This window comes from Asterias amurensis, chromosome 16 (assembly GCF_032118995.1).
Source record: "Asterias amurensis chromosome 16, ASM3211899v1".
NCBI classification, from domain to species: Eukaryota; Metazoa; Echinodermata; class Asteroidea; order Forcipulatida; family Asteriidae; genus Asterias; species Asterias amurensis.
Window position 1 is genome coordinate 5018904 of NC_092663.1, and position 27275 is coordinate 5046178.

At 39.2% G+C, this 27275-nt stretch overlaps 2 protein-coding genes across 3 annotated transcripts; both read left to right on the forward strand.

Annotated features, from left to right (window-relative positions):
- The first annotated feature begins 9736 nt into the window (after positions 1–9736).
- On the forward strand, positions 9737–20924 carry LOC139948933 (uncharacterized). Its single transcript, XM_071947304.1, has 3 exons — positions 9737–9822; positions 17424–19528; positions 20315–20924. Exons 1-3 carry the CDS (start codon positions 9790–9792, stop codon positions 20922–20924), a joined length of 2748 nt encoding a protein of 915 aa, XP_071803405.1. The 5' UTR covers positions 9737–9789.
- A 701-nt stretch (positions 20925–21625) lies between these two features.
- LOC139948920 (uncharacterized) lies at positions 21626–27210 on the forward strand. 2 transcript variants are annotated; one of them, XR_011787501.1, is made up of 3 exons: positions 21626–23314; positions 24326–25244; positions 25281–27210. XR_011787501.1 is itself a non-coding variant. In XM_071947288.1 (2 exons), the coding sequence occupies exons 1-2, from the start codon at positions 22978–22980 to the stop codon at positions 25021–25023; spliced, it is 1035 nt and encodes a 344-aa protein (XP_071803389.1). In that variant the 5' UTR covers positions 21626–22977; the 3' UTR covers positions 25024–27210. The 2 variants fall into 2 exon arrangements, 1 of the variants encoding a protein (XP_071803389.1); XM_071947288.1 differs by having other exon boundaries at positions 24326–27210.
- The last annotated feature ends 65 nt before the right edge of the window (positions 27211–27275 follow it).

The window sequence follows — 27275 nt, forward strand, 5'->3', positions numbered from 1 at the left end:
AGAGCAGCTTGGATAGCATCAGTAAACAACAGCAACATATTAGCGTAGTGCAGCAGCAGCACATCTTGCAACAGCATCTTTGCTGGCAATTCTAAATAGTATCAGCTACAGCAGCATAAACAATGCAGTACTGTGAGCAGCAGCAGCAGCAATATTATGTACGGCAGCAAGGGTTGAACAGTGTTGCAGCAGAGGCTGCACTCTTTAGGTAGCAAGCAATAGCAGTAGAAATTACATCATTTATCACCGCGGTTTATGTGTTGTTGGTCGCCGATGTTGGCACTTTAGTCAGCGCCAACACAAGACTATATCATCAGTAAATAATCATCAACATCCCTCGCATCTCCATTATCTTAATATTCATCATTATCCCTTTATTTCTGCTGGTGAATGATATGATAAGAAAACCTCATCAACACTTCCATCAACTCAACATCACTGGAAATGGTTTTCTTTCCCTCCTAACTGTCCTCAATTCCAACATTTAAAATCTCACTGCGATTTTCATAAAATATTGTCAACATCCTCCTCCAGAATCGTCCTGACATGGCTTTTTAATATCTTGCCATAAATAATTCCCCTCATTAGAAGCCAGCATCTCCCATAGGAGAACAAGGAGGCATCAAACCATAATACATAATGCATCCAGTGACATCAACCTGCACTAGAACCCGGTGTAACCTGGGGACAAATCTCGCACCTTGCCTCATAAACTGAAATATACCGTAATCCTAAAACTGTATAATTAGCCAGAGCTCATCGCCTCGAATCCATGCATACACTACCCCGGCCCGGATGTCCCTTTCCAACACTTGACACAATCTTGAAAGGGTTTACGTAGGCTACTCAGCAGGTGCTGATCCAGACCTAAGTGCTGCAAGGGTCTCTCTTCAGGCCTACCCAGGAGCCTTTCTTGAAGGCAATAATGGCATGAGAAATAGCGAGGCTCTTGAAGTCAACAACGGTAGTGATTTAAGGGGGGTCTGTAGCCCCCAGAGGGGTGACGCGTCTGACCACACATTACTGACTTATTTCACACATGTGTTTGGATTTGTTTTTGTTTTTGTTTTCTTGTTCATCTTTTTGATAATGAGAATCATTCTTATGAGACACGTGGTTAACAATGTTTATAAAGTCAATGTGCTTATAAAGTAAACTTCCAAACAGTTTTTAAAGCACAATATTGCCGTCCAGTGTGTACCCCATCGTCACTGGGATGGGTACAATAGAGGGAGAGTTTATAACATACAATCAATGAATTCCGGGGCAGAATTTACCAATATCGGGTCCCGTGAAGCCTGGCCCCTTTATCGGTAGGACCTTAAAGTCACCTGGAAGTGGTATTTTGTCAAAATAAAGCTTTTGTCACTAAATAATGTGTTTTGATGAGTGGAATATGAATAAACAATTTTGTTTAGAAATAATTAGTTTCCATGTTATTTACAAATTTGAAATAATCCCGACCCGAGAGGGCGCTGTTCGTGACGTCAATCGAGGCACGATGACTTGCATGCAGTGCCAACACAGATGGTGACGCTTGGCGAAAGCTAAAAGTATGCCCTCAAAGTTGAAACAATACCTGATTTTTTTTTTTGCACGTTAGACAAATGCTCCGATAGGTTCGTTACGTCTTTCAGGTACCTTCTTCGACTTCCCCACTAGCTGGAAAAATTAATTTTTTGGGATGGCGTCATGTTTTAGAAAAGAACTTTTCTCTTCATGTCAAAATGTGTAGTGTTTTCCTGATTCTCGAAGCACGACGGCTCGAAGTGTTTGCTGCACAACGCTGGAAAAGACTTGCGAACTGACCCCCATCATTATTTCTTTAGTTCTTTTGCTGCATCCAGCAACAATACACCTGGTCGACATTGCCGGAAAATGCAAGAAAAAAAAACCTTTTTCGAAACGTACAAACTCACGACTAGGACTTGAATGTACTTGCACGTATACGTGTGTTCGATGCTCGATCGAGGCAAAGTCTGCCTCGATTGACGTCACAAAAGGGGTAGGCGGAGTCACCCCCACACAACTTTATTATTATTTTTTAACCATATAAATCGTTAAAAACAATTGCTGAACAAATTATTTTGTTGTTCAGAAACATATACCCTAATGTTTGAAGAAAAAAATATATATTTCCAGGTGACTATGTGTCAAATCTACCAAGAAATTGGTCCAAGGCACGCAAATCCAAGTAAATATCTCATTATTCATGGTCAGCCTTACTCAGGCTTAGTGGAACCCATAATCTGAGTCGAACCTGACCCGTTTGTAGTTCTGTCTCATATCGCCCATAGTGTACGTCTTGAACCGCGACACTAGTTTAGAATAAGTCACCAGTAGAGGGCGCAACATTGACTCCTGGCTCGGAGGGACTTTGCAAGTCTGCGGCTTATCTGGATCTCATCAGATACGGATATCTTTTCTCCTGTAATTCGTTAGAGAACGCAACAAACAACTAAATGCCACTTCCATTGATCGATGGGAGCATGGAGCATTGATCGATGGTCACAAGATAAAATGGCACTTTGATGTCTCTCCATGCCCAAGACACTATTTAAATCAATGTCATCTACATAACCAGAGAGGGATACTCGTGTGTTAAGGGGAGGAATCCAAGTTTAAGGAACACCCGATCTTGCTAAGACCATTAAACTAACGCCAAGTCTCCGATACTTGCACAGTAATAATGATTCTTAGGGTGCATGAAAGCAGACGATATAAATGCACGTGCACTTTGAACCAGTTCGTGTTTTCCCGCCGAAACTCGATCATGGCCATTAGGGTTTATTCTCGTTCCGGGTTTACGTCATCCCATTAATGTTGTGCCAGTCTGAAACTGCTTTTCTCCGTTTAACTTTGATTCCAAGTGACGAAATAAAATCTCGAGGAGTACGAAATAATGTTTTCAGAAACCTGTTTTGTGTAACCTGTTCAATATGTTTTACCTGTCCCTTCAGGGCCTCTGTACTAAAATGCTAAAGCGCGTTCACCTTTTCCCGGACCTTCACTAATCTGTTTCGATGTAAAGTAGTTGGTCTAGCTTGGCGTTGTTTCTAAGACCTAGAGTGACACTTCACTGTAAATGGAGCGAATCGGAGTCTGTGTATTGTGTCTAGAAACTCGCAGCTTTGTCCCTACATCGGGATGTTTACTGATTTCCCCTGCTTTGCTAGAAGCCCATAGTCAACACATCACCCCAGGAAAACACCATTTATTCCTACTTGTGTAAATCACTTCATCGTCTCGCGTAACAGAATTCACAGGCTACCGTGTTGACTCTAGAAAATGGCGGTCTGGCTGCAAAATTGTTTGCCTGTTGAAATGACTTGATGGAATGTGGTGTATGGCAGAGTAGCACTGCTAGAAATGTAAGCCGAGTACATCACGTATTGACTTCTTCTATAGGCCTACTTCACTCAAGTATCAAAAGTTCAAACGGCTATATGAACTTTTGAGGCCAGAGTGAAAGTTCTTAACACTATATGTTCTGTAAAGATGGAGAGAACGTCGCTGTATCCAAACTGTGTACAATTTGGTTATACCGGCGGTCCTTAGTTCGGATAACAAGCTACTTTTCACCAGTGTGTTTCTCAAAATTAGCTAGAGTTACATACCGGAGAACCCAACTATGAATGCTTTAAGAGCGAAACATTTCAAACAATTTTAATAGCCCATTCATTAAGATTAAGAGTTTTTACGAATCAGGAGAGTGAGTTGATTTGGTAATGCACTAGTATGCTGCGAAGTAAAATTGTTGATTTCAATCAACATTTCGTTTTCAATCAACACTATTTCCATACAAGCATAAACATAACACATGAATACATAGAAGTCACTGACTTTATTGTTATATTTCTCAGCTCATAGAGGAGTACAGCACCGGGCTGCTGCGGCATGCCGTCCGTTGCGCTCCAAAGGCTTTTGCATTCACAACATCAACCTTCCCTCACAGGTACGCATCTACCCATGGGTGAAGAGAAGCAACTATGGTGATGCATATTGCTCAAATGACAAAAGTGTCACGACCAGGATTCGAACACACACCCCAATGACTTAACCACCAGAACTTGAATCCAACGCCACAAACCGCTCATCCTTGACACCCTGTGTTAATAACCTACAGCTTGCACTGTAGGTGTCGCAGTAACATTGTATAAGGCAAATACTTAGTCATTATTCATGACAGATAGAATGTATCAAGTTGGCGACAAAGGGCTAGACCTCTAGTAATGAATGGCGGTTCACGGCTGTATAACAAAGATGGCAGCCCGTGGCTATGTTCGAGAAACTCGAAACAATTTTGCCGAAAACCCTTCTTAAAGGCACAGGACACTATTGGTAATTACTCAAAATAATTGTTAGGATAAAAACTTACTTGGTAACGAGCAATGGGAAGCTGTTGGTGTATACAACATTGTGATAAAGTATAAACAACAACTTCAAGCCTGAAGCCCTTTTAAGGATCTGAAAGCACGTGGAACATGTTTGTTCTTGTATTATTTTCTTGAAACCTCGATTCCCAACCAAATGAGTCCAAATGTTCACAGATTTGGTGTTTAATGCTTCTCGCACTGTTTATACTATCTAGGCTACATTTACATAGGAATAAGTCAATTGAACGGTTCAAAAACCAAAGGTATCTTTGCCTTTAAGTTATACGTGCCTTTTTTAATCTTGCTGATTCAATTAAAAACAACGACGTCAGAGATAAAAGCGACTGTGTCAAGTCTAATTGGGCTAAATCCGTCAGTCATCGGGCCCACTCATCGAACATTACAGTTGAGGCCCTGTCTATAAAAAGCTATATTATTATACAATGAAATGAGATGTTGTCTCATCAAGCCAACAGAAGCTTGCATCCCAACTTTAACTCAAGCCCTATTTAAGAATCCCCGAGCAAGTCCATAACCCCGGGTTTACCTGCCAAACAAAGAAGCCCCAACCCTTTTTTTTTTTTAATTCCGGGACCAAGTATAGGTCCTTTCTGAGTTTGTTAGTATGGTTCTGGTTTGCTTGTTGGGGTGTAGTGGCGGTAGTTTGTATGTCTGTCTGTGATTTTTTTTATACTAGGGGGGGGGGGTATTCATTTTACTTGTTTTTATTTGTGGGCCATTATTAACCCCATGGAACATGGTTTAAGGGGGCAAATATTTTTCTTTTCAACATCAAAGAGGAATCTCATTTTTTTTAAAGGTTGGAATTATAGGACACTCAACAGGACCCCACAAACCCGAAAAGGTTATGGATATCTTTTCAACAATTCTTTAAAAGAATTATCTGTGCAGATTATCTTACGAACATTAAGTGGTATAAAAGGAATCTTTGTAAACCCAAATCTTCAGATTTGTCTTTTCGTTTTCTCCTTTTTTCATTGATACACTGTTTTATTGTACGGAGATGTTTGTGAGTAATACGAGATTCCAAATTTAGATTTAAATTAATTAATATATCATGGTATGCATGATATGTTCCTAAATCAATACATCTTGTGTAAGAAGATATCCTACTAGTCCATAAAACTCCCTTCAGTGTTTATCGATCGAAGGAATGTAGGAATTCTAAATCCCACTTAGTGTCAAAGAAAAGGTTAAGATGGTACTCGCTATTTCTAAAGAAATGCCGGTACTGGCTTGCTGTTAGAGTATGTAAGTATAAGATGAATTTCGGCTAGTTTATTGATACTTAAAACCAGAAGGGGAGATGTTTAACCCCCAAATTAACTCTCCAAAGTGTATTGTCTTTTAAATAAATACAATTAGGCCTATCTCGAAGGTTAGGGCCACTTCAGCGACACAAAACCGTACACGCATTTTTTCTGCTTTTTTTCACTTTTTCTTTCTGTTCACTAGCCACTTGCAAAAATAACTTGCAAAACAAATTTTAAAAGAAAGGACTAGTAACTTTAAAATTACGTATAGTTTAACGAAAATTAAAAGTCAAGGTTGAGGGCAACAAGGTCATGTTTCCGTACAACGCCACCACTTTTTCATTCGAAATGAGTATCTAATTTACCTCAATGAGATATCCCTTTATGTACAAAATAAGTGTACAAATGAGTGAAAAAGTGGTTGTGTACACGGAAAGTTATCCGGCAACCATTACAAAGGCAAGGTTATTACTACTACATAGGTGCGAATTGACTCGGCTGACGGTACAAAGTGACCAGCTTTGTCAAGGTACGAAGTGAACCGAAGATACTAAGTACAAGGGTTGACTTCACACCGACTGTCTAAACTTATGACTATAGTCATGTATAAGTTATTAAACTAGTCCTATGTTGAGATAAGACTATAGTCTTCACTCTTGGTGAAATTCACTCAAGGGCACGAAGTGATAAAGGTATGAAGGTGTTTGACATCCGATCCGCTAGGGGGGACGAGCCTGGGTGGGAACGAGGCAATAAACAGAACGGATAACTTTCCGTATGGCGCCACCACTTTTTCACTCATTTTTACAAAAAGGGATATCTCATTGAGGTAAATTAGATACTATATTATTTCATTTCGAATGAAAAAGTGGTGGCGCCATACGGAAACTTTTCCAACAGAACCACCGACCATTGGGATGGGTTGCCCTTCGCTCAAATGTACGTAGTATTATCATAGCTCACCGTGCACGTGGAATGACTAATACAAAAACTTAAAGAGTTTGGACAAGTCGACTCATCCCCAACAAAAATACAATGTCTCAGGCCACAACACATAATTTTAACCCCATGCAGTTATTGAAAAAAAAGAATATTTTACTCACCCTATCATTCTAGTTGTGCCTCGAATTAACCCAGGATCACTCCAAAACGATGTCCACGAAAACAACACATGTCCTGAAATATCTTGGGTAGCTCTGTGCACAGCATTAAGGGGGAGCACATGGGAAGATGTATGGGCGGTGTACGCTTCGATAGGCCAGGGTAGTAATCGACGACTTGCTGCTACATGTGCTCGGTTCCACAATACTGCTGACGCAATCTAACACAAAAATGTCTCTGACAAACGGCTGGCTGTGATTGGCCATTACGTCACGATACAGGGGAACTAATGACAGGTTTTGTTGATTTTTTTCCAGCCAGGGGATATTTTGAATTTCTGTTTCAGAAATGTAACCGGCCAAGTGCGACCCTACGGAGCCCCAAAAGGGACAGTACAAAAAAATATGAAAAGCAAAAAACAAAGTACACAATTATTTCGTGTACCCTCGAAATAATTCGTGTGTACCCCCCCCCCCCCCAACCTCCCCGAAAAAAATCTCAGTACCTCGAAATAACAAGATATCACAACCCGATGACATAACCACTAGAACTTTAATCAATGCTCTAAACCACTCGGCCATGACCCGCTAATAAAATAATTTCGTATTATTGTTATGTCAATAAAACACGGATATCTCGTACCTCGAAATAACAAGATGTCATTATTTTGAGGTAACAAACTATATTTCGATTGTTCGAATTAATACTTGTGCAATATTTTTGTTTACCATTTCAATCGGTTTTAATTCTCCATTGAGGGGCTCCGTGCGATCCAAATTGTTTGACGGAAAAACCACGACCCGTAACTTAACTAGGTTGCAAAGTTCATAAGCTATAAAAAGATGGGCCCGCATCATTAATAATTACGACTGGTGGCCTCTTTAAAAACATAGAGAATAGCTACAATTCCTTAATATTAAAGGGGAAGATTACGCACATTACTCCAAATCGTCTTAAATCGTTATTGCCGCAGGCTTCGCGGGGCACGCATACAGTACCTTGGGAATCTCACCATCATTTATTTATAAACCATTAATAATTTAAAATAAAACCGGTCATTTGGTCAGAAGGAAAGTCCAGGGCTTATAGTCTTCAAAGAATTCCCAAATTTGTTTTAGACTTTGAGATGAGGCCATGATAAGGTGAGGGCGCTGTTTCGATTCTGAAACTCTCAATATAATGCATTGCTTCAGTCCTATTCGTAGATGCACTCGATAAAAATGTCAACCTGAATAAAACAAGTTTGTAACTTCAGTACACAAAAAGCTGTATGTCACTCTTTAACTGATTTTGAATTATAGCTAAAAATGATAGTATAAAGTGGTCTTCCTCTCTGACCATGCTTTGACATGACCAATAGCAGTAATTTATCAATATCCAAAGGTTTCAGTCAGGATGCATATCTTCAATAGCGCCATCTCGTGACAAGATTCAACATGTACTTTTTGCTGAGCAGCTCAGTATATCTGGATAAGCAATAAAACATAAAGCTATGACGTCGATACTTTTGGCGCAATCAACGCTCTTTATTTTTTGCATTTGTGTTTTTAGTTCAATATCTGCTTTGTAAACTGATAATACTTCACCAACACTGGTAATATTACATGTCCATCCACCGATTACTTTGTTTGTGTTCAAACCAAAAACGCATGTCCAGTTCTTCTTTTCGTGGGCGCTTGTTAATTGTATTTTTAAATATATTGCCTTTTTATAAATCACTGCCCTGTTGTAAGCAGTGTCGTATAAACAATCATAATAATCATAATAATATCTAGTTTTTGTTTATCAGCTCATTAAAACATTACAATAACCGTTTCATTCAATGCGCTTTAAGCGGAACAATAACACTGGGTCTTTACTCTGGGCCAATAGCATGTTTTCTTGCTTCAGCTCTATCGGGATACAGCCATGAGCTGCCGTGGCGTTCCAAAGGCTTTTTCATACACAATATCAACATGATCGCCGGTGTCAGATGCAATTATGTCCGCCATGCAATACCGTCCGCTCCGGACACTTTTGCATATGCAATCGTGTCCGGGGCTATGCAAAAACCCTCCGGCGGACATGTAAATGACTGTACATGTATGTGCACGCGTAAGCGAGCGTGCATGCACTGAACCTACGTATATTATGCAGCAAGAATGTTCACGTGTTTTATGGTTGCAGCTTAAATACCCAACGGCCAAACTAATCCCATTTCCTTCATTTTATTTTTGTCCTATAACTTTAATCTTTTTTTTCGCAATTGTATGTACATGTATTGTTATTGTTTTTTGTATAAAGTGGCAGAAGAAAAAATAATAATAATGCACTTAGCTTGTAAAAAATTGCAAACGTGTTCCGTCGACCAAGGGCGTTTAATTTACTGCAAGGGCGGTTTTGCACGGGACACAACTGCAAATGCAAATGCGAACACGATTGTATATGCAAAACCGTCCGGCGGACATTATTGCATATGAAATAATGTCATCCGGATAGTATTGCATGAAGGAAATAGCGACACCGGTACCCGTTCCTCCGGAGAATCGCATATACAGTGAAACATCGTGAACATGGGCAGAAGTGTCATGACCAGGATTCGAACCCACAACCCGATGACATAACCACTAGAACTTTAATCGATGCTCTAAACCACTCGGCCATGACCCGCTAATAAAATAATTTCGTATTATTGTTATGTCAATAACACACGGATATCAAAATTACCATAAAACGTTTCGTTGGGTGATAGGTTTCCAACCGTATCATCATAATTCCAGTATTGCACAACTCCCTAGTCTACCGGCCCACTAACTTGATCATTTACACGTTGCCATGGCAATCAAAGCCTAACAATAAACTGGCTTGATTAGCCTTCTTGGGGGAAAAGAGTCGTTTACACTCGGTGCCAACATTCTACATCACCGTGGATGCCGCCAGTTCAGCTGAATTTTCCCGCGCAGTTTCGATCGAAACGCAACAAAACCACCACTGCGGCAGGTCATACCTTGGCTACTGGAGATTTGTCAACGTGTTATTACAACGTGAACAGAGCGACCATGGACATGGAGGATTATTTTGAAATATTTTACGTAAGTATAAAACAAAATACCGTGTTCCCTTAATGTGAAATTATACAGCCAGGTTTGGTAGAGAGCTGACAAAATAGTCGCAGACAGTCATCATATTTTATGTGATCAAGCATAATGCCTATTATACGAAAAAAAAATAAGTTTAATATGTTGTGTGAGTCAAGAGATGGTGAAAAGCAATGCACAAATTTTCAACTTGTAAACACATTTCCCCGAATTATGGTTGTAACAACCGTAATCAGCTGTTGCGTTTGTTTTTTTTTTTGTTAAGTGTTTAGTAATTTTTTTTTTTTTTTTTTTTTTTTTTGGGGGGGGGCAGGGTGGATAGGTAGCTGGTTATAAGATAAATTTGTTCACAAAGGGAACTGGTTCTTTAATATTACTTCATAACCAGTAAGCCTTTCATTCAAGACTAAACATTGACTTTACCAATCCTGTATATATACCTTAAAATCAATTTCGGATTATTTTTCTATCGACTCCTGGATGGTATTTTGGCCGTTGCGTTTATAATAACAAAACGCAGACAATAACAGACTGAGGACGTCGTGAGTTTTTTCTTTCAATATAAGAAAAAAGACTATATAATACACACATTACCGAAAATAAACACTTTTGTGATAGGGCATTATTTTTCATATGTCGTCACTAAACAAATAGGGGGAGTTTTTTTAATCATTGTATTTTTGGTTCGCTTGAAAACCATGGTCTTTTAGGGAACGTCGCTATAATACTGCTATCATTTAGTACCTTCAAAAGTATTATTTTCGTTTATACTTATATGTTCGTGTTTTTTTCAAAGTTTTTTTTTTAGGGTTCAATTAACACAACCGAAATGATGGTTTAACTAAGAACCAGTGCCAAATATCAAACAATTTTTTTAACACAAAGACAAGCTTAGGACAAACAAATTATGCTTACCTGAAAAAGGTATCAGCCAATTATTATGATATTAAAAATACAGTTTAATTTAAGTCATATCTCTATGAGTTATATTCTCCATTGTCTTATAGCCTTAGGTCGATACTTGAAATAATAATAAAAAGTGCATCCGTTTATAAGACACTGTACACCTCCGGTAACTTTTAAAGACCAGCATTCCTACTTGGTGAATCTGAACTAATCTTTTCAAGCATAAAAAAAAGAATCTGTAAACAAATTTGGTTCAATTGATTTTTGAAGTTGCAAGAGAATAATGACAGAAAAAATACCCTTATTGCACAACTTTGTTGCTTTCAGATGCTTACTAAAATGTTTTAGACCTGAAGTAGGCCTATTTAAGTTGGAGTGGGAAATTTACTCTTTCTCCAAAACTATGTTGCTTTATTAGAGGGAGCCGTTTCTCACAATGTTTTATATTATCAGTAGCTCTCCATTGCTGGTTACCAATAGTGCACAATGCATTTAAAGGGATGCTGCAGGGAATTAAAATATTAAAATAAAACAGTTAATTTTGCTGTCATTTATTTCTGATATATGTATTGAACCTCAATAAAAATTTTCACTTGCGTAATTAGCGAATAAATCATGCCCCCCCCCCCTTTTGTGGATTGTTACCGCCCCCTACAATCGACGTCACGTCGGAAATTTAAACATATCGTCGGCAAAAAGAGTCTGGTCCCTAACTACACGCGCCTAGGTACCAGGCCACACAGTGCACACGTCTCTATATGCACACAGCCAGGGGGTCCGACGGCTCGGGTTCCCGACATGACGTCACGTTTATGCCCCTTTTAGGGGCGGGGTGGGTTCCCCTTATCTCTTGAAAACCATTTTTAAAATACTTGCGCATTTAATAAAAAATAACATAAAAAAATTCAGGTTTGAAAAGTCATGTTTAATCGTTTAAATTATTAAAAAAAAAAAACTGCAGCCACCTTTTAAACAATATCGCAGCTCGCAGGTATTATAAAACAATTAACGAGTATTTGTCTTTGTTTTTCTTCTTGTTTACTTGGCCTTTAAGTGGTTTCCATATAAGAGTGATTTAGCTCAAAACACAAAGCAGTTTGGCTACAACGAATCCTGCTTACTCCTGTTTAATTTTGCGTGCTGCATTACTAAGTCGATTATAACACTAACAAACTGCTGCACTGCAATTATTGTATGAAGGGCATAACAATCATTGATGTAGGTATTGATTCTTATTAATTAAGACCATGCAGGATTGAATGCCATGAAACGTGCCGTGCATTTAGTGCTGGCCACTTCATTAAGGACCATTTTATTACTAAATATTTACTAATGTTGGTTTTATTAAATAATGTTCGTCTTTTTTGCCACACGACTTATGGGGTTTCAATTACAACACTAGGGTCGGTGAATATCAGACTTATTTAAAACAATCAAACCAAATTGTAGCAACACATCCGCCAGTACATAAACTTTTAGGTTTATAATGGATTATTATTTTTTCGAAAACCAAAAAGCCGTGTCATTCATCAAAATGGTGTATGACAGAATATGTTAATAATATTTTGACGTAATTTCTAAAAAATATGTGAATACAACCATACTATTTGAGTAATTACTGGGCTAACATTTTCCGTAAAGGTCATCTGATTGTGTACAATTTTCAGACAGACGGTATGTCTGTGTGTGATCATCATTCGTTTATTAATTAATATGGTAGCTGTCATATTATTCCTCTTTGGAAAATTATTCTTTATTTATTAAATTAAACATTCTTTGTGAGGAGAGCTTGAAAACCCTAAAAGCAATTAAGTTAGTGAAATAGCTACGGATCGGTAGTTCTGTTTTATGATGGTGAATTTAACACGTTGTGTTTGGATGTCACTTTTAAAGGTTGTCTTTATGGTTTTAAAGTTTTGAAAAGGTGGATAGGTTGAAAACCAAAGATATGGCAACGTTATTTGAAAGTAGAAGGCTCACAAAATGACTGGTGTCCAATTTAAAAGAAAAACCTCTACATCAACCATGCTAAAAAAATATGTTAAACTGGGGACAGATCAAAGTTTTTCGTGTTTTTCACTTAAAGGCAGAGGACACCATTGGTAATAACTCAAAATAACTATTAGCACAAAACCTTTCTTGGTGACGAGTAAATGGAGAGAGGTTGATGGTGTTAAACATTGTGAGAAACGGCTCCCTATGAAGTGCCATAGTTTTTGAGAAAGAAGTAATTTTCCACGAATTTGATTTCGAGACCTCAAGTTTAGAATTTGAGGTCTCGAAATCAACCATCTAAACGCACACAACTTCGGGTGACAAGGGTGTTTTTTTCTTTCATTATTATCTAGCAACTTCAATGACCGATTGAACTCAAATTTTCACAGGTTTGTTATTTTATGCATATGTTGAGATACACCAACTGTGAAGGCTAGTCTTTGACAATTACCAATAGCGTCCAGTGCCTTTAAACTTGACCGCGCCTATGTTGATGAAATATTCACCTTCTTTGTTGATAGGTGTTGTCATTCAACAATAGAAGATGGCAACCGATTACCTCTCAAAATATACAATAATAAACTGTGTATTTAATAAAGGGATCAGTTGCTTGCAACGCCTCCGTGGCATGCTGACTGGCCTTTTTCCATAATTGATTTCCTTTCTCTAGTATCATAGTTTTGGGGGTTTGTTTTAATTGTTTGTTGTTGTTGTTTTGGTGGGTTTTTTTCCTGAGTGTGTTGTTTACATGCCAAGTATTGCCTGTGTTTTTATCACAAATTATCAAAATTAGTTGTATAATGTGGTACGTCTACCATTATTAACAACAAGACTTGGTGATGTTGTACACAAAAGTGCGATGGCAGAGTTTCGTAGGATTAACGCAATCGAATAGTTCAAAGAACAACACGTCCCTCGTTAAAGGCAGTGGACACTATTGGTAATTACTCAAAGTAATTCTCAGCATATAACCTCACTTGGTAATGAGTAATGGATGGGGAGAGGTTGGTAGTATAAAACATTGTGAGAAACGGCTCCCTCTGAAGTGACGTAGTTTTCGAGAAAGAAGTCATTTTCCACGAATTTGATTTCGAGACCTTAAGTTTAGAATTTGAGGTCTCGAAATCAAGCATCTGAAAGCACACAACTTCGTGTGACAAGGGTGTTTTTTTTCTTTCATAGTTATCTCGCAACTCCGACGACCAATCGAGCTAAAAATTTAGGTTTGTTATTACTTTATGCATTTGTTGAGATACACCAATTGAAAAGACTGGTCTTAGACAATTCCCAATAGTGTCAATAAAATGAGTCAGCACATGCCGACGGACTCAAAGCAGGGTCAAGTCCATCAAAAGGCTCGACCATTCCATCTACAGGCATGTTCTGTCGTTCATTGTGTTCATAATAACGTGTTAGAATCATAATAAGCATGTGGGTCGATTTCTACATGTGCCGAATTCCCATGATGTTTACATTACACGAAATGAGTGAAATATCAAGTACACAATGATCATCGGTTAGACATCAAGGGTCCAATTTCATCGAGCACAAAAAGTATGTTTACAAAAAACTATGCTCACCATAATATCGGATTAGTGATCGGTACCTTACCCCGTGTACTTGATCCTAAAACACATGCTTGTACATTTTTTCTTTTCTTTTTTTGCAAATGTGCAGCTACGTTTTAAAGTTTGATACCTGATTCCTTAATAGCACCATTTAATGGTTTACAAGTTACTATGGTGCAATATGTTGCCGATCAAACCAAGAACACCAAGGCGAGCCCCTTCTGTTTAGGATAAGTGCACTGCGTTATTATTTATGTGCATTACACAACACACGTGACCAACGGCTTTACGTCCCACTGGGTCTCGAACCCACACTCTGCTGATCAGAAACACCAGAGCTTGAATCCTGTGTTCTTATCCACTCGGGCCACGATGGACGGAGCACACAAACAGTCGCAGCCATTGGGGCGTGTATACAACTATACAGTCAGGGAACTCATGTGGAACCGTTACGTGTATGGTTAATTAGCGATACCAAGGGAAATTAAATTTTTATTTTTTCCAGGAATATTTTACAAAATAGTGAATATTTATGAGTGTAACGACGTAAATATTTTTAATGAGGAGAAGATGGAATATTCCATTCAGCGAGGCGAAAACGAAATTTTTGTTTTCAACAAATGAAAATGTTCTTTCAGTTGCACGAATACCTTAAATAATAATTATTTAATTTGTACATCATCCAAGATCTTTGTCATTTGGCAGAAAATACTGACAACAATTCACAAGCGTGTGTTCAAGGATTCACTAAAACAAGGGTATTGTGTAATGATGTACACCGACGGACTTCTAGTATAAGACAAACTGACGCGTTTCACCTGTGTGTTTTTGTGTGTGTTTTTTTTTAACTTAGCGAGTAATATCAAAATGTGTTTTCGGTCTAGTTGCAGACATGATGCCCGTGTGAGGGCTAATATAGCTATGTATGGTTTATTAAAACTGTCATTGCAGCACAAATGCTGAATGACAACAATGAGTGGAAAGGGCTTCATTGTTATTAATATCATTATTAATATCATTATTAAGCCAGAATTTTTACATTGAAAAACATCACAACAGGAAGTCAAATAAGCCTAAAAGCCACAACATTGTAACTGAATAAGAAGGGAAAGGTAACATCAACAAAAACAAATTGAGTTCAATATTATTAAGATTCTAAGCATTATTGGATAAGCAGATTGTTGTAGCATCAATCCAAAGACAATCAACATAGTCCGGCAGCCAGGGAGTGAACCATGTTTTGTTGGATATATAATGTTTTTTTGCAGATTTCACCCAAGTAGGTCCCACTGTTCAAGAATCTGAGAACGCACATTACCCTTCGAAATCATTAGCTTGAAAGGCTTAGAAGTACATGGAAGAGTGCAAGGGCATTCGGTTCCCATGATGACAAATTTAGCTGGTACCTTTGTCTATACCACTGATGATGTTACTTATACTGAAATATACATGCACTGCATGACCTTCCAGCTAATTGCTCGTATCCAAATTGGCATCACCATCGCCATGACAACGGCGTTCGTTTGGTTACGGTTCGGTTGGGTTTAAATGTTTTATAACAAAGGATGAAATTATTATATATATATTTTTTTTTTAACAAAGACATGCTTTTGAGGAGAGTGCTATACAGCGGACAGTTGTTTGTGTAATGTATATTGAAATACATTCTTATTACAACTATAGGAACTGCACTTTTCCGTTTCTTCTTATAATTATTTTAAAAATTAAAATTATAATATAGGACTCACAGCCAAACAGACAAAAACAAGTCAGCTTCGTTTAGAGCCACTAACCTAATTCACGATTGTTTGCCTATTTTGTTTCAACTATAATTATGGTTGCTTTTTAGCTACTGTTACATCCAACAAGAAATCACAATCAGGTTTGTTTTGAACATTCTTAGGCATTCAAGATTTCAATACCACAGCTCGTAACCTTGGTGTGATATTCGACTCTGCCGTGATACTTAGTTCACATTACGTTTAGTATTGCATGTTCTAATAGGCAAAGTAAGGAAATTGTTGACACAAAATGCAACTAAGCAGATAGTCCACTCTGATGTAGTTTCCAGAAGTGATATGGGCAATTCCAAGCAAACATGGACATGACACCAAAAAAATCAAGTTTTTGTCACAACTTTCTTTCCCCTTAGAAGTTATAGCTAACATACGAAACCAATTTATTTTTAGTTGTTGACAAGGAATGAACCCAATTTTGCCAAATAAGAACTCAGCTTGGGCTCCACGTAGGCGTGGCTAAATTGAGTGGAAACGTGTAATGCGACTAACCGTAATGCGACTAACCATGGTTTTGCCACGTAAACCTAAAAGTTCAAGTTGCTGACTATTTATAAGTATCCTGTTGGATACTAATGTATAAGAGATGTGTGCTAAATGTAGTAAAACCTTTGCAAGTTTTTTAGTTTGAGGAAACTTTTGAATTGAGACAAGTGTATTTTTTATCATGTCCTTTTTGTGTAATGCGACTAACCGCTTTTTACAAAGCTATAACATCCAGAGTACAACGCCCACAACATTTTTAATATCATCACTTAAAAGCCTTGGGTGTCAAGTACAAATCAGTCTATAAACTTAGTGGAAATAATATCTCACATAGAACTACTAGCACCAAGATCAAGAAATGACACTAAAAAGTGTAATGCGACTAACCATGGAATCGCCCATATGTTTAATTCGCTTCTGTTTTGTTTTATGTTCTTCCTTGTACTCAAATTAAACGTCTTCAGGGTATTCAGAACTATGTTGCTCGTGTTTTACCTTGACTAAAAGTCATGCCCTGCCATATAACGCCGATTTTGAAGGGGGGGAAACGGTTACCTAGGGCAAATACAAGCAGGAGCCATTTCCCCCACCCCCTCCCCCACCCCCATTTACTTAAAGTGTATTAAATTTTGTTGTTTATTACTAGGAATGGATATTTCTTGGTGATAAAAGTTATAGATGATTAAACTTGATTGGTTTACCGTACGAGGTAGGCCTTTTATGTCTTTATAATTTTCTATGGGTGAAAATTTGTGATTTTTTACTCACATGTAATTTATAGGTTTAGTCAGCTGCAGAAGAATATTTCATTTTGTACTTTTCTTTTTTTTTTTTTTTTCTTCAGACGCATCCCGATGAGATGATCGGTGCAAGTCGACAGAAGCAAAACTACGCCATGCACAGACAGCTCAGCGATTTTGAAAGATACATCCAACGAGCCGATAACCTCTTCTCCATCGAGAGACTTTACCGAGAGCTCAAATGCATCGTGCCCCCGAACCAGACCGTCAACTCACTCCAGGCCCTCCGCCAGGTCGTACACAGAGCTCCTCGGTCGACACACCGACGAATCAGCAATATCTTCTTCAAAACCTTCTTCAAGTATGTGGGTTACCTCAGACGGTTGTCCAGGGTCTTCAAAGAGAGAATCCACACCGTGTTATTCGACTTCTTCTACGATACGATGTTTATTAGACTTCAGAATACAGAAGCGAATGGCACCGGGGCGAAAAAGGGCAAGTCGTCCAAGAAGGGACCTGCTCAAGATTTACCGCCAGACGTAGCTTCTGAAGTAGGGGAGCTTTGTCAGCAGTTGTCATGCACCGTTGACGGTATCGAAGAGACTATCTCGTCTTGGGAGAAGCTACTTGAGGAGACGGAAGTCGATTCAACTCTCTTTGACGCCAGCTCCGAGCACAGCATCAGCCAGTTCAAGGACTGTACGAGGTTTCAGAGTATTCTGAGGCTGGTTCCGGACGTGCTTAACAAGAGCCGTATGGCTGTTATATTTGCAAGGGCGTGGTGGTACAAGGCAGAGAAGATTCGGCGAAAGCTGGGCCCGAATTCTGAATATGGTAGTGACTGGTCATCGCCAGACTCCGACTTACCTGTAATGCCTAAGACCGTTCCGAAAAACAGCAAAAAACAGAAAGAGGAAACTCCTGTCAAGGATCAACCCATGACACAACCAGCTGTGTTCAGACGAAAAATAAAGAAGGTAAGAAGCATGGAAGAGCTAGATGCCGAAAGGAAGGAGCTTGTCAAACCAAGAAGGGCACCCTTACGCAATAAACCAACCAATCCAGCCGGTCGCAGTGAAAAGGCTTTGGATAAAACCGATGTCGGCAACCAAGGGGCAAAGCAGCAAAAAGAGCAGCCGGGAAACGAGGAGTCATTCCCCAAAAGGGCGGTTCCAAAAAAGCAGTCGAAGAATCCCTCTCATCCAGAAAAACCTGATGGAAGCCGAAAGGGCCAGAAAAGAGGAGAAACTATTCCAGAACCAATTTCAGAAGAGTCTGCAGGACCAGGCGCTGCTGAAGAACCTAAGCCTCATAATGTGAGCCAACAGCCCCGGAAAGCAAGACCTGCAGGTCAAATCCAAACGAAAGGCACTCAGAGAAACAAAGTCAAGCCTTCTCCTCCTACCTTGAGGGATCACGATCGTGGTGGGAGAAATAAAAGTGAACCAGAACCAGAAATGTTGGGAGATGAACAGATAGTTGAAAGCCAGACAACGAACCGAGCTAGCACAGTCACTAAAGAAAGAAATCAGAACAGATCAAAGCAGGTGAAGCAGGAGTCTACTACCACCAGAGTCAAGAAGCAGAGGCCACAAGAAAATCAAAGTACTGGAGATACAGTGGTAGAGGACAACAGGAACATGAAACAGAAACCCACTCACGACAGAAACAACCAAAAAGCATCGAATGAGCAGCAAGGCCAAAAACAACACCCTGCCGAGACCATCCCACCGAAAAAGACCAACAGATCTAAACCCGGCCAAAAACAACCCCCTGAAGAATATGTCCCAACGAAAAAGATCCACAAATCTAAAGCCTCTTCAGTTCAGAGGAAGGCAAAAGACAAGTCCAACCCACCTCCTAAATCAAACAAACATGACACCGAAGGCGAGCAATCTGATGTCGACAACCTCACTTGGCAAGAGAAGAAACTTGAGAAGCTGCGTCAGAAATTTGACGAAGCAATCGAGGGCAAGGAGATTCAACATGCAGCTTTTCAACTCATGGTCGGGCAGAAAGAAAGCTTGATTCGAGACATTGAGAAATACCACGGCTACTACCGGCACAACCGTATACTGAAGGCACAAGTGATTCTCCTGATAGGTAAAACGAGGGAGTGGAAGGAAGAGACCAAGTTGTTGGACTACCAGTGCAGACTTCTCAAAGAAGACCTGGACCTAGAAATGCAGTTAGATGCCTCTTTCATCAGGTAAGTAGCCTATGTCAATGCAATGCATGTGTTGCTTGGAGCGCCGCGATCCCAAGCGACTGGAGCGTGAGTGGTCTCCTAATTCAGTCGCTTGGGATCACGGCTCTCCAAGCCACGAATGCCTTAACAAAAGGCTAATAGGTACAGGCAAGAAACCTGTTGGTAGCAAAAACATTCATTCTTTTCCGCCTGGCGTCGTTAAACATCTTTTTCAGTGGTTCAGTGATGAGGTTCCTTTGTTTCAAGACTATAGGCGAAGTTCTGCCAGTTGTTTCTCCTTTCCTCTCATCCCAATCTTTCCTTGGGTGTCTTCTCAATTAGTGTAGATCCAAATGAAAAGTTCATGGCCACCAGGTAGTACAGCATCCTAACTATGTGGTAATGCTCTGAGAGACACCTATCAACAGATGTCCAATGTTGAGGTGGTTGTACTACTATTGGACAAGCATGTTGGTGGTCGGTGCAGCCCTTTTCGGTTGCAGTCATGAGGCCACCGGGTGATTGTTACGACAGTGTGATCGTACAAATTAATCAATTCCATTGTTTTGGGCAAATTTCAAACTTCCTTTTCTCTTCCTAGTCCAAACATGAAAAATACCTGCTCGCACAGCGTTTAAAAGGCCTCCTTTTCAATCAACTTCTCGGCGAAAAAGCAAACTTTGAATTTACATTATTCGAATTAAACATCACCACTGTTATTACAGAAGTGTAGAATCGTATGTTCGTTGCTCTTCAAAGGGAAAGTCACCTTAATTTCAGGTTCTTGTTATGGTTTCAATTTAACAGTTCCAATGATGAGCTCCAAGACAAAATAGACGTCTTGGCCACGATGGTTGAAGACGAGCGAATGGAACTCAAGCAGCTGGAGAGGGATCTTGGTTTCATGAAACAGGCAACGATTCATCGCGGAATCCCCTACGACTCAGACTACGATGACCTGTTGGAGTTCGGGAATATCAAGCGGTACGGCTACCGGTACCAGGCCCTTGGCGGTAGCCTTCGACCTTCGAAGAACCTAAGAATGCTGCCGTGGAACGCAGATCCTTTCCTCGGGAAGAGCTTACAGAGTCAATATGAGAAAGGCACATGGAGGTCGATGGAATCTCTGTCGAGTCACGGTAGCAGTCTTGGCTTCTCGTACGGTGGGACCACCGAGGAGGACGACACGGGAGGGGATTCCGGCTTCACGCGGGACAGTGATGAGCCAGACCTGAACGAGAAACCAGGGGTTAAGTCCAAGCAGGCAGCCGTGCGAGGGAAGACATCAGACCGCTTGAAGGAGGCAGCCGATGAGCTCGAGTACGCGCAAGACTCGTCGTCGGATACTGAAGACAACACCGAGAACAGCCCCCGTATATACGATCGGAAAAGGGAGCTCCCGTTCATCCCCGTATAATAAAAGTATAATTATTGATAGTGGGGGACCCAAAAGTATATTCAACAAATCGATCAATTTTTAACAACATTTTATTTCCATACAAACATTATAAACAACTTGATTTTACAAAACTGAAATTGTGCGGAGGCATGACCCATTAAAAGAACCCGTTGCCTTGGATCGGACGAGTTGGTCTATAAAAAGCGTTTGAAACCGTTTGTTATAATATGCATATGGTTAGAAAGATGTTGTAAAAGTAGAATACAATAGTCCACACAAACATGCCTCGAAACTGCACGGTTTTCCTTCCACCTCGTCGACTAACACGGGCGGCCATTTATGGGTGTCAAATTATTGACTCCCATAAATGGCCGACCGTGTTAGTTCGCACAGTAAAAGGAAAACCACGCAATTTCGAAACAAATTTGTGTGGATCATTGTATTCTACTTTTAAAAATTATTTTCAATCATATACATTTTATAACAAACGGTTACAAGCACTTTTTATAAACCAACTCGTCCAATCCAAGGCAACGTGTTCCTTTAAAAGCAACAGCTTGTAGGCCTATGATGGGATGCCTTTTGTACAGAGCAAAAAATGGTGGATAGTACTTTTTAGAATAAACATGAAATAAGAACAAGATCACAACGGAACGGATAAACGAGCGTGAACAACAAACGACCAAACAAACAAACACCCGACAAACAAACAAAAACAACCCAATAAAAAGTGCAAGAACCACACGATTGGCCCCGACGAACGGTTTAACCATGGAGGAAGGAAGAGAAGGAGCTCGAACGAAGGGACTTCAAAAGTCGAACCTGCGGTACCGCGGTCGTTTAACAACACCTCGTAATCACCGACATACCTTTTACAGACAATGGGCGACCTGGCGTACGTGAGTTTGCGCGTGCGCACTTGGTTCTTCACTCAACCATGGTGTCGTATGTCGTATGGATATGATACAGAAAAACAACTTTTTTGAGACCTGATAAAATTTGTGTACACTTGTGCTCACCAAATCGAAAAACACAATTTAATACCAACCACCCTCGTGTGCTAATACCCAAATTTTGAACCACCGCTAGTGACCGGAAAGTCACAAAAAATGAAAAAATATGCCATGATGTTTCAGTGAAACACCACAAACGGTAAATGAAAACGTGTATATTCACAATTCTTGTCTCCAATGATTCAACTTTACACGAAGGCAACTATGGTGCAGAGCAGCGGTACCGCACGTTCTGTACAAAGAGATATAATCCTGCTCGTTAATCGGCCGCCCAGCTGGAGGTCTCCTATCTTTTTCCACTAGTTAGACGGAGGCATTGTCAGGGTATTCTTTTGTTACTCTGCGGTTTTGCGGGTCGTTCGAGCTCCTTCTCTTCCTTCCTCCATGGTTTAACCAAGATGAATAATAGTATTATTAGCTTGCCTATGAAGCGAAGACAACTGTAGCAGGGATGACGTTTTAGGCAACTAAAAATGGCTTGACATTTTTTGTTTGTAAATTTGAACTAATTTGAGAGACCGTATGATCAAATAATTATGTTAAAATTGAACGATCACACTCACCCTCTCGCGGTGATGGCATGCACCCCCGTCACCCCCTAATGACCCACTCCACAAGCAGGGCACTCTGCTGGGGGCTGACCCGGGTGAGCCCCGTCAAAGCTACATGTATTCGAACGTACCGGGGGCAGACCGGGGTGTCGACCCGTACCCAACCCGGGAGGCTAAAACGATCGCACCCACTTGAAACCCGGTATCATACGCAAACAGCGCCCTCACTTTTGAAAAGGTTACTTTATTAAAAATAGGACAAAGGTTGTTTTTAATGAATGTTGGTCGCTCATCAGGCAGCTGACCAATCAAAATCGGTCTTATTCTGACATGCGGATGTACACTTCATGTACAATTGCACAATTTGGAGATTGCGCAAATCATTCGGCATTACCAGTGTAATCACTCAGTTCGGAGATGTAGCACAATTCTGCACAATCTTGATATTGTGCATATCCACAAAGTGCGCTCTTCATAACAACGTGCACACATGTTGTTGTTGACAAAATGGCAGAAAAAGACAGCGAGAAGCAGTTTAAATTACGGTGTTATGCCCATTCATCTGATTCCAATGAAGCTATAAAACCTATTACTGAAACAACGTGGACAAAATTCACACAATGTGTCAAGACTTGGCAGAAGCTTGACGGGAAATTCGGTGAAATAGCGAGGTGTTTCTTGCAAGATCACGGCGGCGATGATACAGATTGCGCTGCATTACCTATACCTAACGACGGTGGTTTTCATCGGAAGTGTTACCAATTATTCACTGATATTTCAAAGTTACAACGGGCTGTACGGACCAAGGAGAACCGAGATAAGGAGCCAGAGCCTAAGGCTAAAGGTTAGAGACTTGTTTCAATCGAACATTCAAGTCATACTTTGCGTATTTTCTAACTCACCCTGAACTCTCTACTCGACTCGAGTCTAGGTAGGGAGACTATCTTACCTTACGGCTACGATAGAGTGATGGGACTGAGTGATAGACTCAGTCATGTCAGTAGTGTAGTACTGTGTTTTACTAAATAAATGTGGGGTTTTGTATTGTTTGTGGTGGGTTTTTTGAAGGCATTGGACATGTTTTGAAAACGACACAAATTTGAGTGAAATGCATCATATACAAAACCTACAAACGAATGTGCTCAGTTATTAAAAAAAAATTAATATTATTTCCAAGATATGAAAAGTGCAGTTTAGTTTATAATATATAGCATAAATTTGTCAGTAACATGTGCAGATGAGCCAGTCAACCATCGACTTGTTATGGCCACCCTTCGATTTGTCTCAAAAAAAGTCTAGTTGTCCGGCTTGTCAAGTTGTCCGGACCGCCAAGTTGTCCGGACCGTTGAGTTGTCTAAACTTTTTAAACTGTTGAGTGTTGACAGTTGAGTTGTTTCAACCGTTGAGTGTTCCGAATCGTTGAGTTGCCTGACCACCATAATACAAATTTACTTTGGTTTGAGCATAGACATGATAGAGCAAGGATGGTTTGAGCATAGACATGATAGAGCAACGATGGGTTTGAGCATAGACATGATAGAGCAAGGATGGTTTGAGCATAGACATGATAGAGCAAGGATGGTTTGAGCATACATGTAGACATGATAGAGCAAGGATGGTTTGAGCATAGACATGATAGAGCAAGGATGGTTTGAGCATAGACATGATAGAGCAAGGATGGTTTGAGCATAGACATGATAGAGCAAGGATAGTTTGAGCAATGAGTGCTGTTCAAAGATTTGTTATTTTATGCATGTAATTAGGCATGTTAGGTACACCTGATCATTGGTGCAAAAAGTATTAAATGCAAATTAAATTTATTTGATTATAAAAATGTATTGTTATCCCCTAACAGATCTCATGAAATCTTCTCGCATCGTAAAGAAGGACTCAGAACCTCCCAGAAAGAAAGTTCGAATGATCCATCAGTCCAGCTCTACTTTGAACATGTTGATAGAGGAAACATTATCATCTACTCATACTTTACCAAGAATTTGCATCCTTTGCCATGGAAATCAGTACCGCAAAGATTGCGATGGCAAAAGGAATAAACAACCACTTAGTCAATGTACATCTACTGATGGCGGGAATCTCTTGAAAGCTGCTCAACTGAAGAAAGATGAGAATCTGCTCCTTCACATTGCAAATAAAGACTGTGTTGCCATGCAGGTTAGGTACCATTCAGTTTGTTACGGAAACTATACAAAATGCGTGACTAAACGAGTTTCAAAACCACCACGGGATCCTCTCTACTTTAAATCTTTCAAGGTTTTCTGCGAGAAGTACATAGTTTCCCAAATCATCAATGACAAACAAGTGTTAAGAATGTCAAAACTCAAGAGAGAGTTTGATAAAGTTGTACGTGAAGTTGATGATGATGATTCATCAACGTATAGAGCGTCGAACTTGAAGAATCGCTTGAAGAAAACATTCCCAGAACTATGTTTCATGAAGCCTAAACGGGTAAATACAAGTGAGTTCGTGTATGTTCTACCAAAAGGATTGGAGATTCTACCATGCAGTGAAGGAGGATGGAAAATTAACATGCGCTAAAAGAGAAGGATTCAAAAATGGGCGCTTTATAAAGAAATTTTCACACGATTTGCCATATGGCATGTATGGGGATAGAATCTCTGGGGGAACAGAATTTTCTGCCACACTGGTACCTGAACAAAAACAGTTATTGACAAAAAGTTGCACTGTTGTAATGATCATACCCAATCTTTGTTGTCCAAACTCACAAATATGTGTGCTGAACTCTCACATACCTACATGTATAGATGTACAGCACGAGCATGCAATAATAAGAGTGACATAGCCCTTTAAAACTTCTGTTTGTGATGCAACAGTCAATGCTTGCACGTCCACAAGCAGACTACATGTATTATCATGATGGCAGTACCCCCTTTAGAGCGCCAGTACACTAATCTGGAGTTCAAATCCCGCTCTTGCATTCTTGTAAATTGTTCCCCGTTCACCTCAAAATATGATAAATCCATTAACTTAATTTGTTTAAGTGAATTAAATTAAACTATTTTGAATTTTCCTTTCAACGGAATGAGTTGTTGATCCCTTTAAAGATGCTACAATGTGTGTCAGATTTGTGGCCCCAAACATTGAAAAATAGATTTTTTTGAGTGAATGGTATTTCAAAGAGTATCACCCGCTCTAACGAAAAAAAATAACTTTTAATTTTATGGGTCAGGAACCATGACAACAATTTAAAACGTTTCTTATAAAACACATTAGAATTGGTCATGTGATATATTGTTGGGATTCCCAACAAAAACTAAATTTGAGCAATTTATTTTATTGCTACTAATAATTGGCAGACTTTTTTGAGCAATGGCTCAAATGAAAGCTTGTAACTCTCGACCCCCATCAAAATACCTATTGAATTTTAAATCAAAATTTTCAGGTCAAATCGGCCAACAATCTGACATAGCATCTTTTATGACAAATATTTTGTCAAAATTTTGTTGTGAAAGTTATGTAAAATCTCTTTTTGTAGCCCTATACATGTAGATTGTTTCTCAAGTACAGAATTAATCACTGACAAATTAAAAACTTGACATTATATATATGTAAAATCTAAAATTTGCACTTTGACTGCCTCTTTATTTAACTGTTGGTGTCTCTGCTTTTCACTGCAATTTAAAGGAATGGATTTAATGTACTGTACGTCCCCAAAATGTGAACATATATCCTAACCGAAAGACTTGTTTTTAATCTTTTAACTTTAATTGATCTGTAAAGATGTGATCTTATTTGTTTGTTTAACTTAAAAAGTACGTACATTAGAGTTGTGCTCAGTAATGCAGATCTGCTACCCCAAGTGTATTACAGGAAACCTGTAACATACTGTACAGTTTAAGTGGTTCTGTTACACCTACATTGTACATGTACTGCGTGTATTATCATGGACTGAAAACAGAACCTTGGCTAGTAAACACAAAATTTTGCATTATTTGGTCACAATAGCAAAAATATTAAAATTCCACAGACTACAGATTCCACAGGTAGCAGAAAGACCCTATTTTTTGACTGGGGTAGTTGATTCATATTGAACTTAATTAAGTAGCTCGAAACTTGTTTACTACAATGTACATGTACAGTAGTTTGAAAACAAATATGACATGATATCTGATTGATGTTTACCTGGCGCATTCTTTTATCAAAAAGAGAAAAGAAGCAAATACACGTTTTTAGGTAAAAACACGATTGGTACATGCAAATTATTTGAAAACCCACAGTTCTTAAAACCATACAAACGAGCGATTTGTGTTGAAAATTTCTTTCCAATAAATACTTTGTTTTATAGCACAACACTGTTCATATAAAGTAGGCAAAAGAAAATTTAGTATCATTATGATAAAACTGATAACATTTTATTAAAATTTTAAACTCAGTATTACAATTTTTTCGGATAACATCACTCATAATAATATGTTTAAAACACTGAAATTACATAAATTATATTAATGTTTAGAGTATTAGTTTACTCTTTTGCACGGCTTCCAAATGACTTCAAAAGCACCATTTAAAAATGTCTGAAATCTGTACCTATTTTTAAGAACTTTTTTGTATACTATTTTAGTTAATCTTTAACATGTTTAACAAAGTTACATAAAGGCTGGTAGATTCTTTTAGATTCACGTGGGGGTGCGGACGGGAGAAGAGCCTTTTTAACCATGCAAGATCTGCAGGTGATTTCATGAAACCCTACATGTACATACGTACATTTGTTTGTACATGTAGGATTAAACCTCGAGTTAAGATGAGTAATAACTTAGGATGGGTTCAAT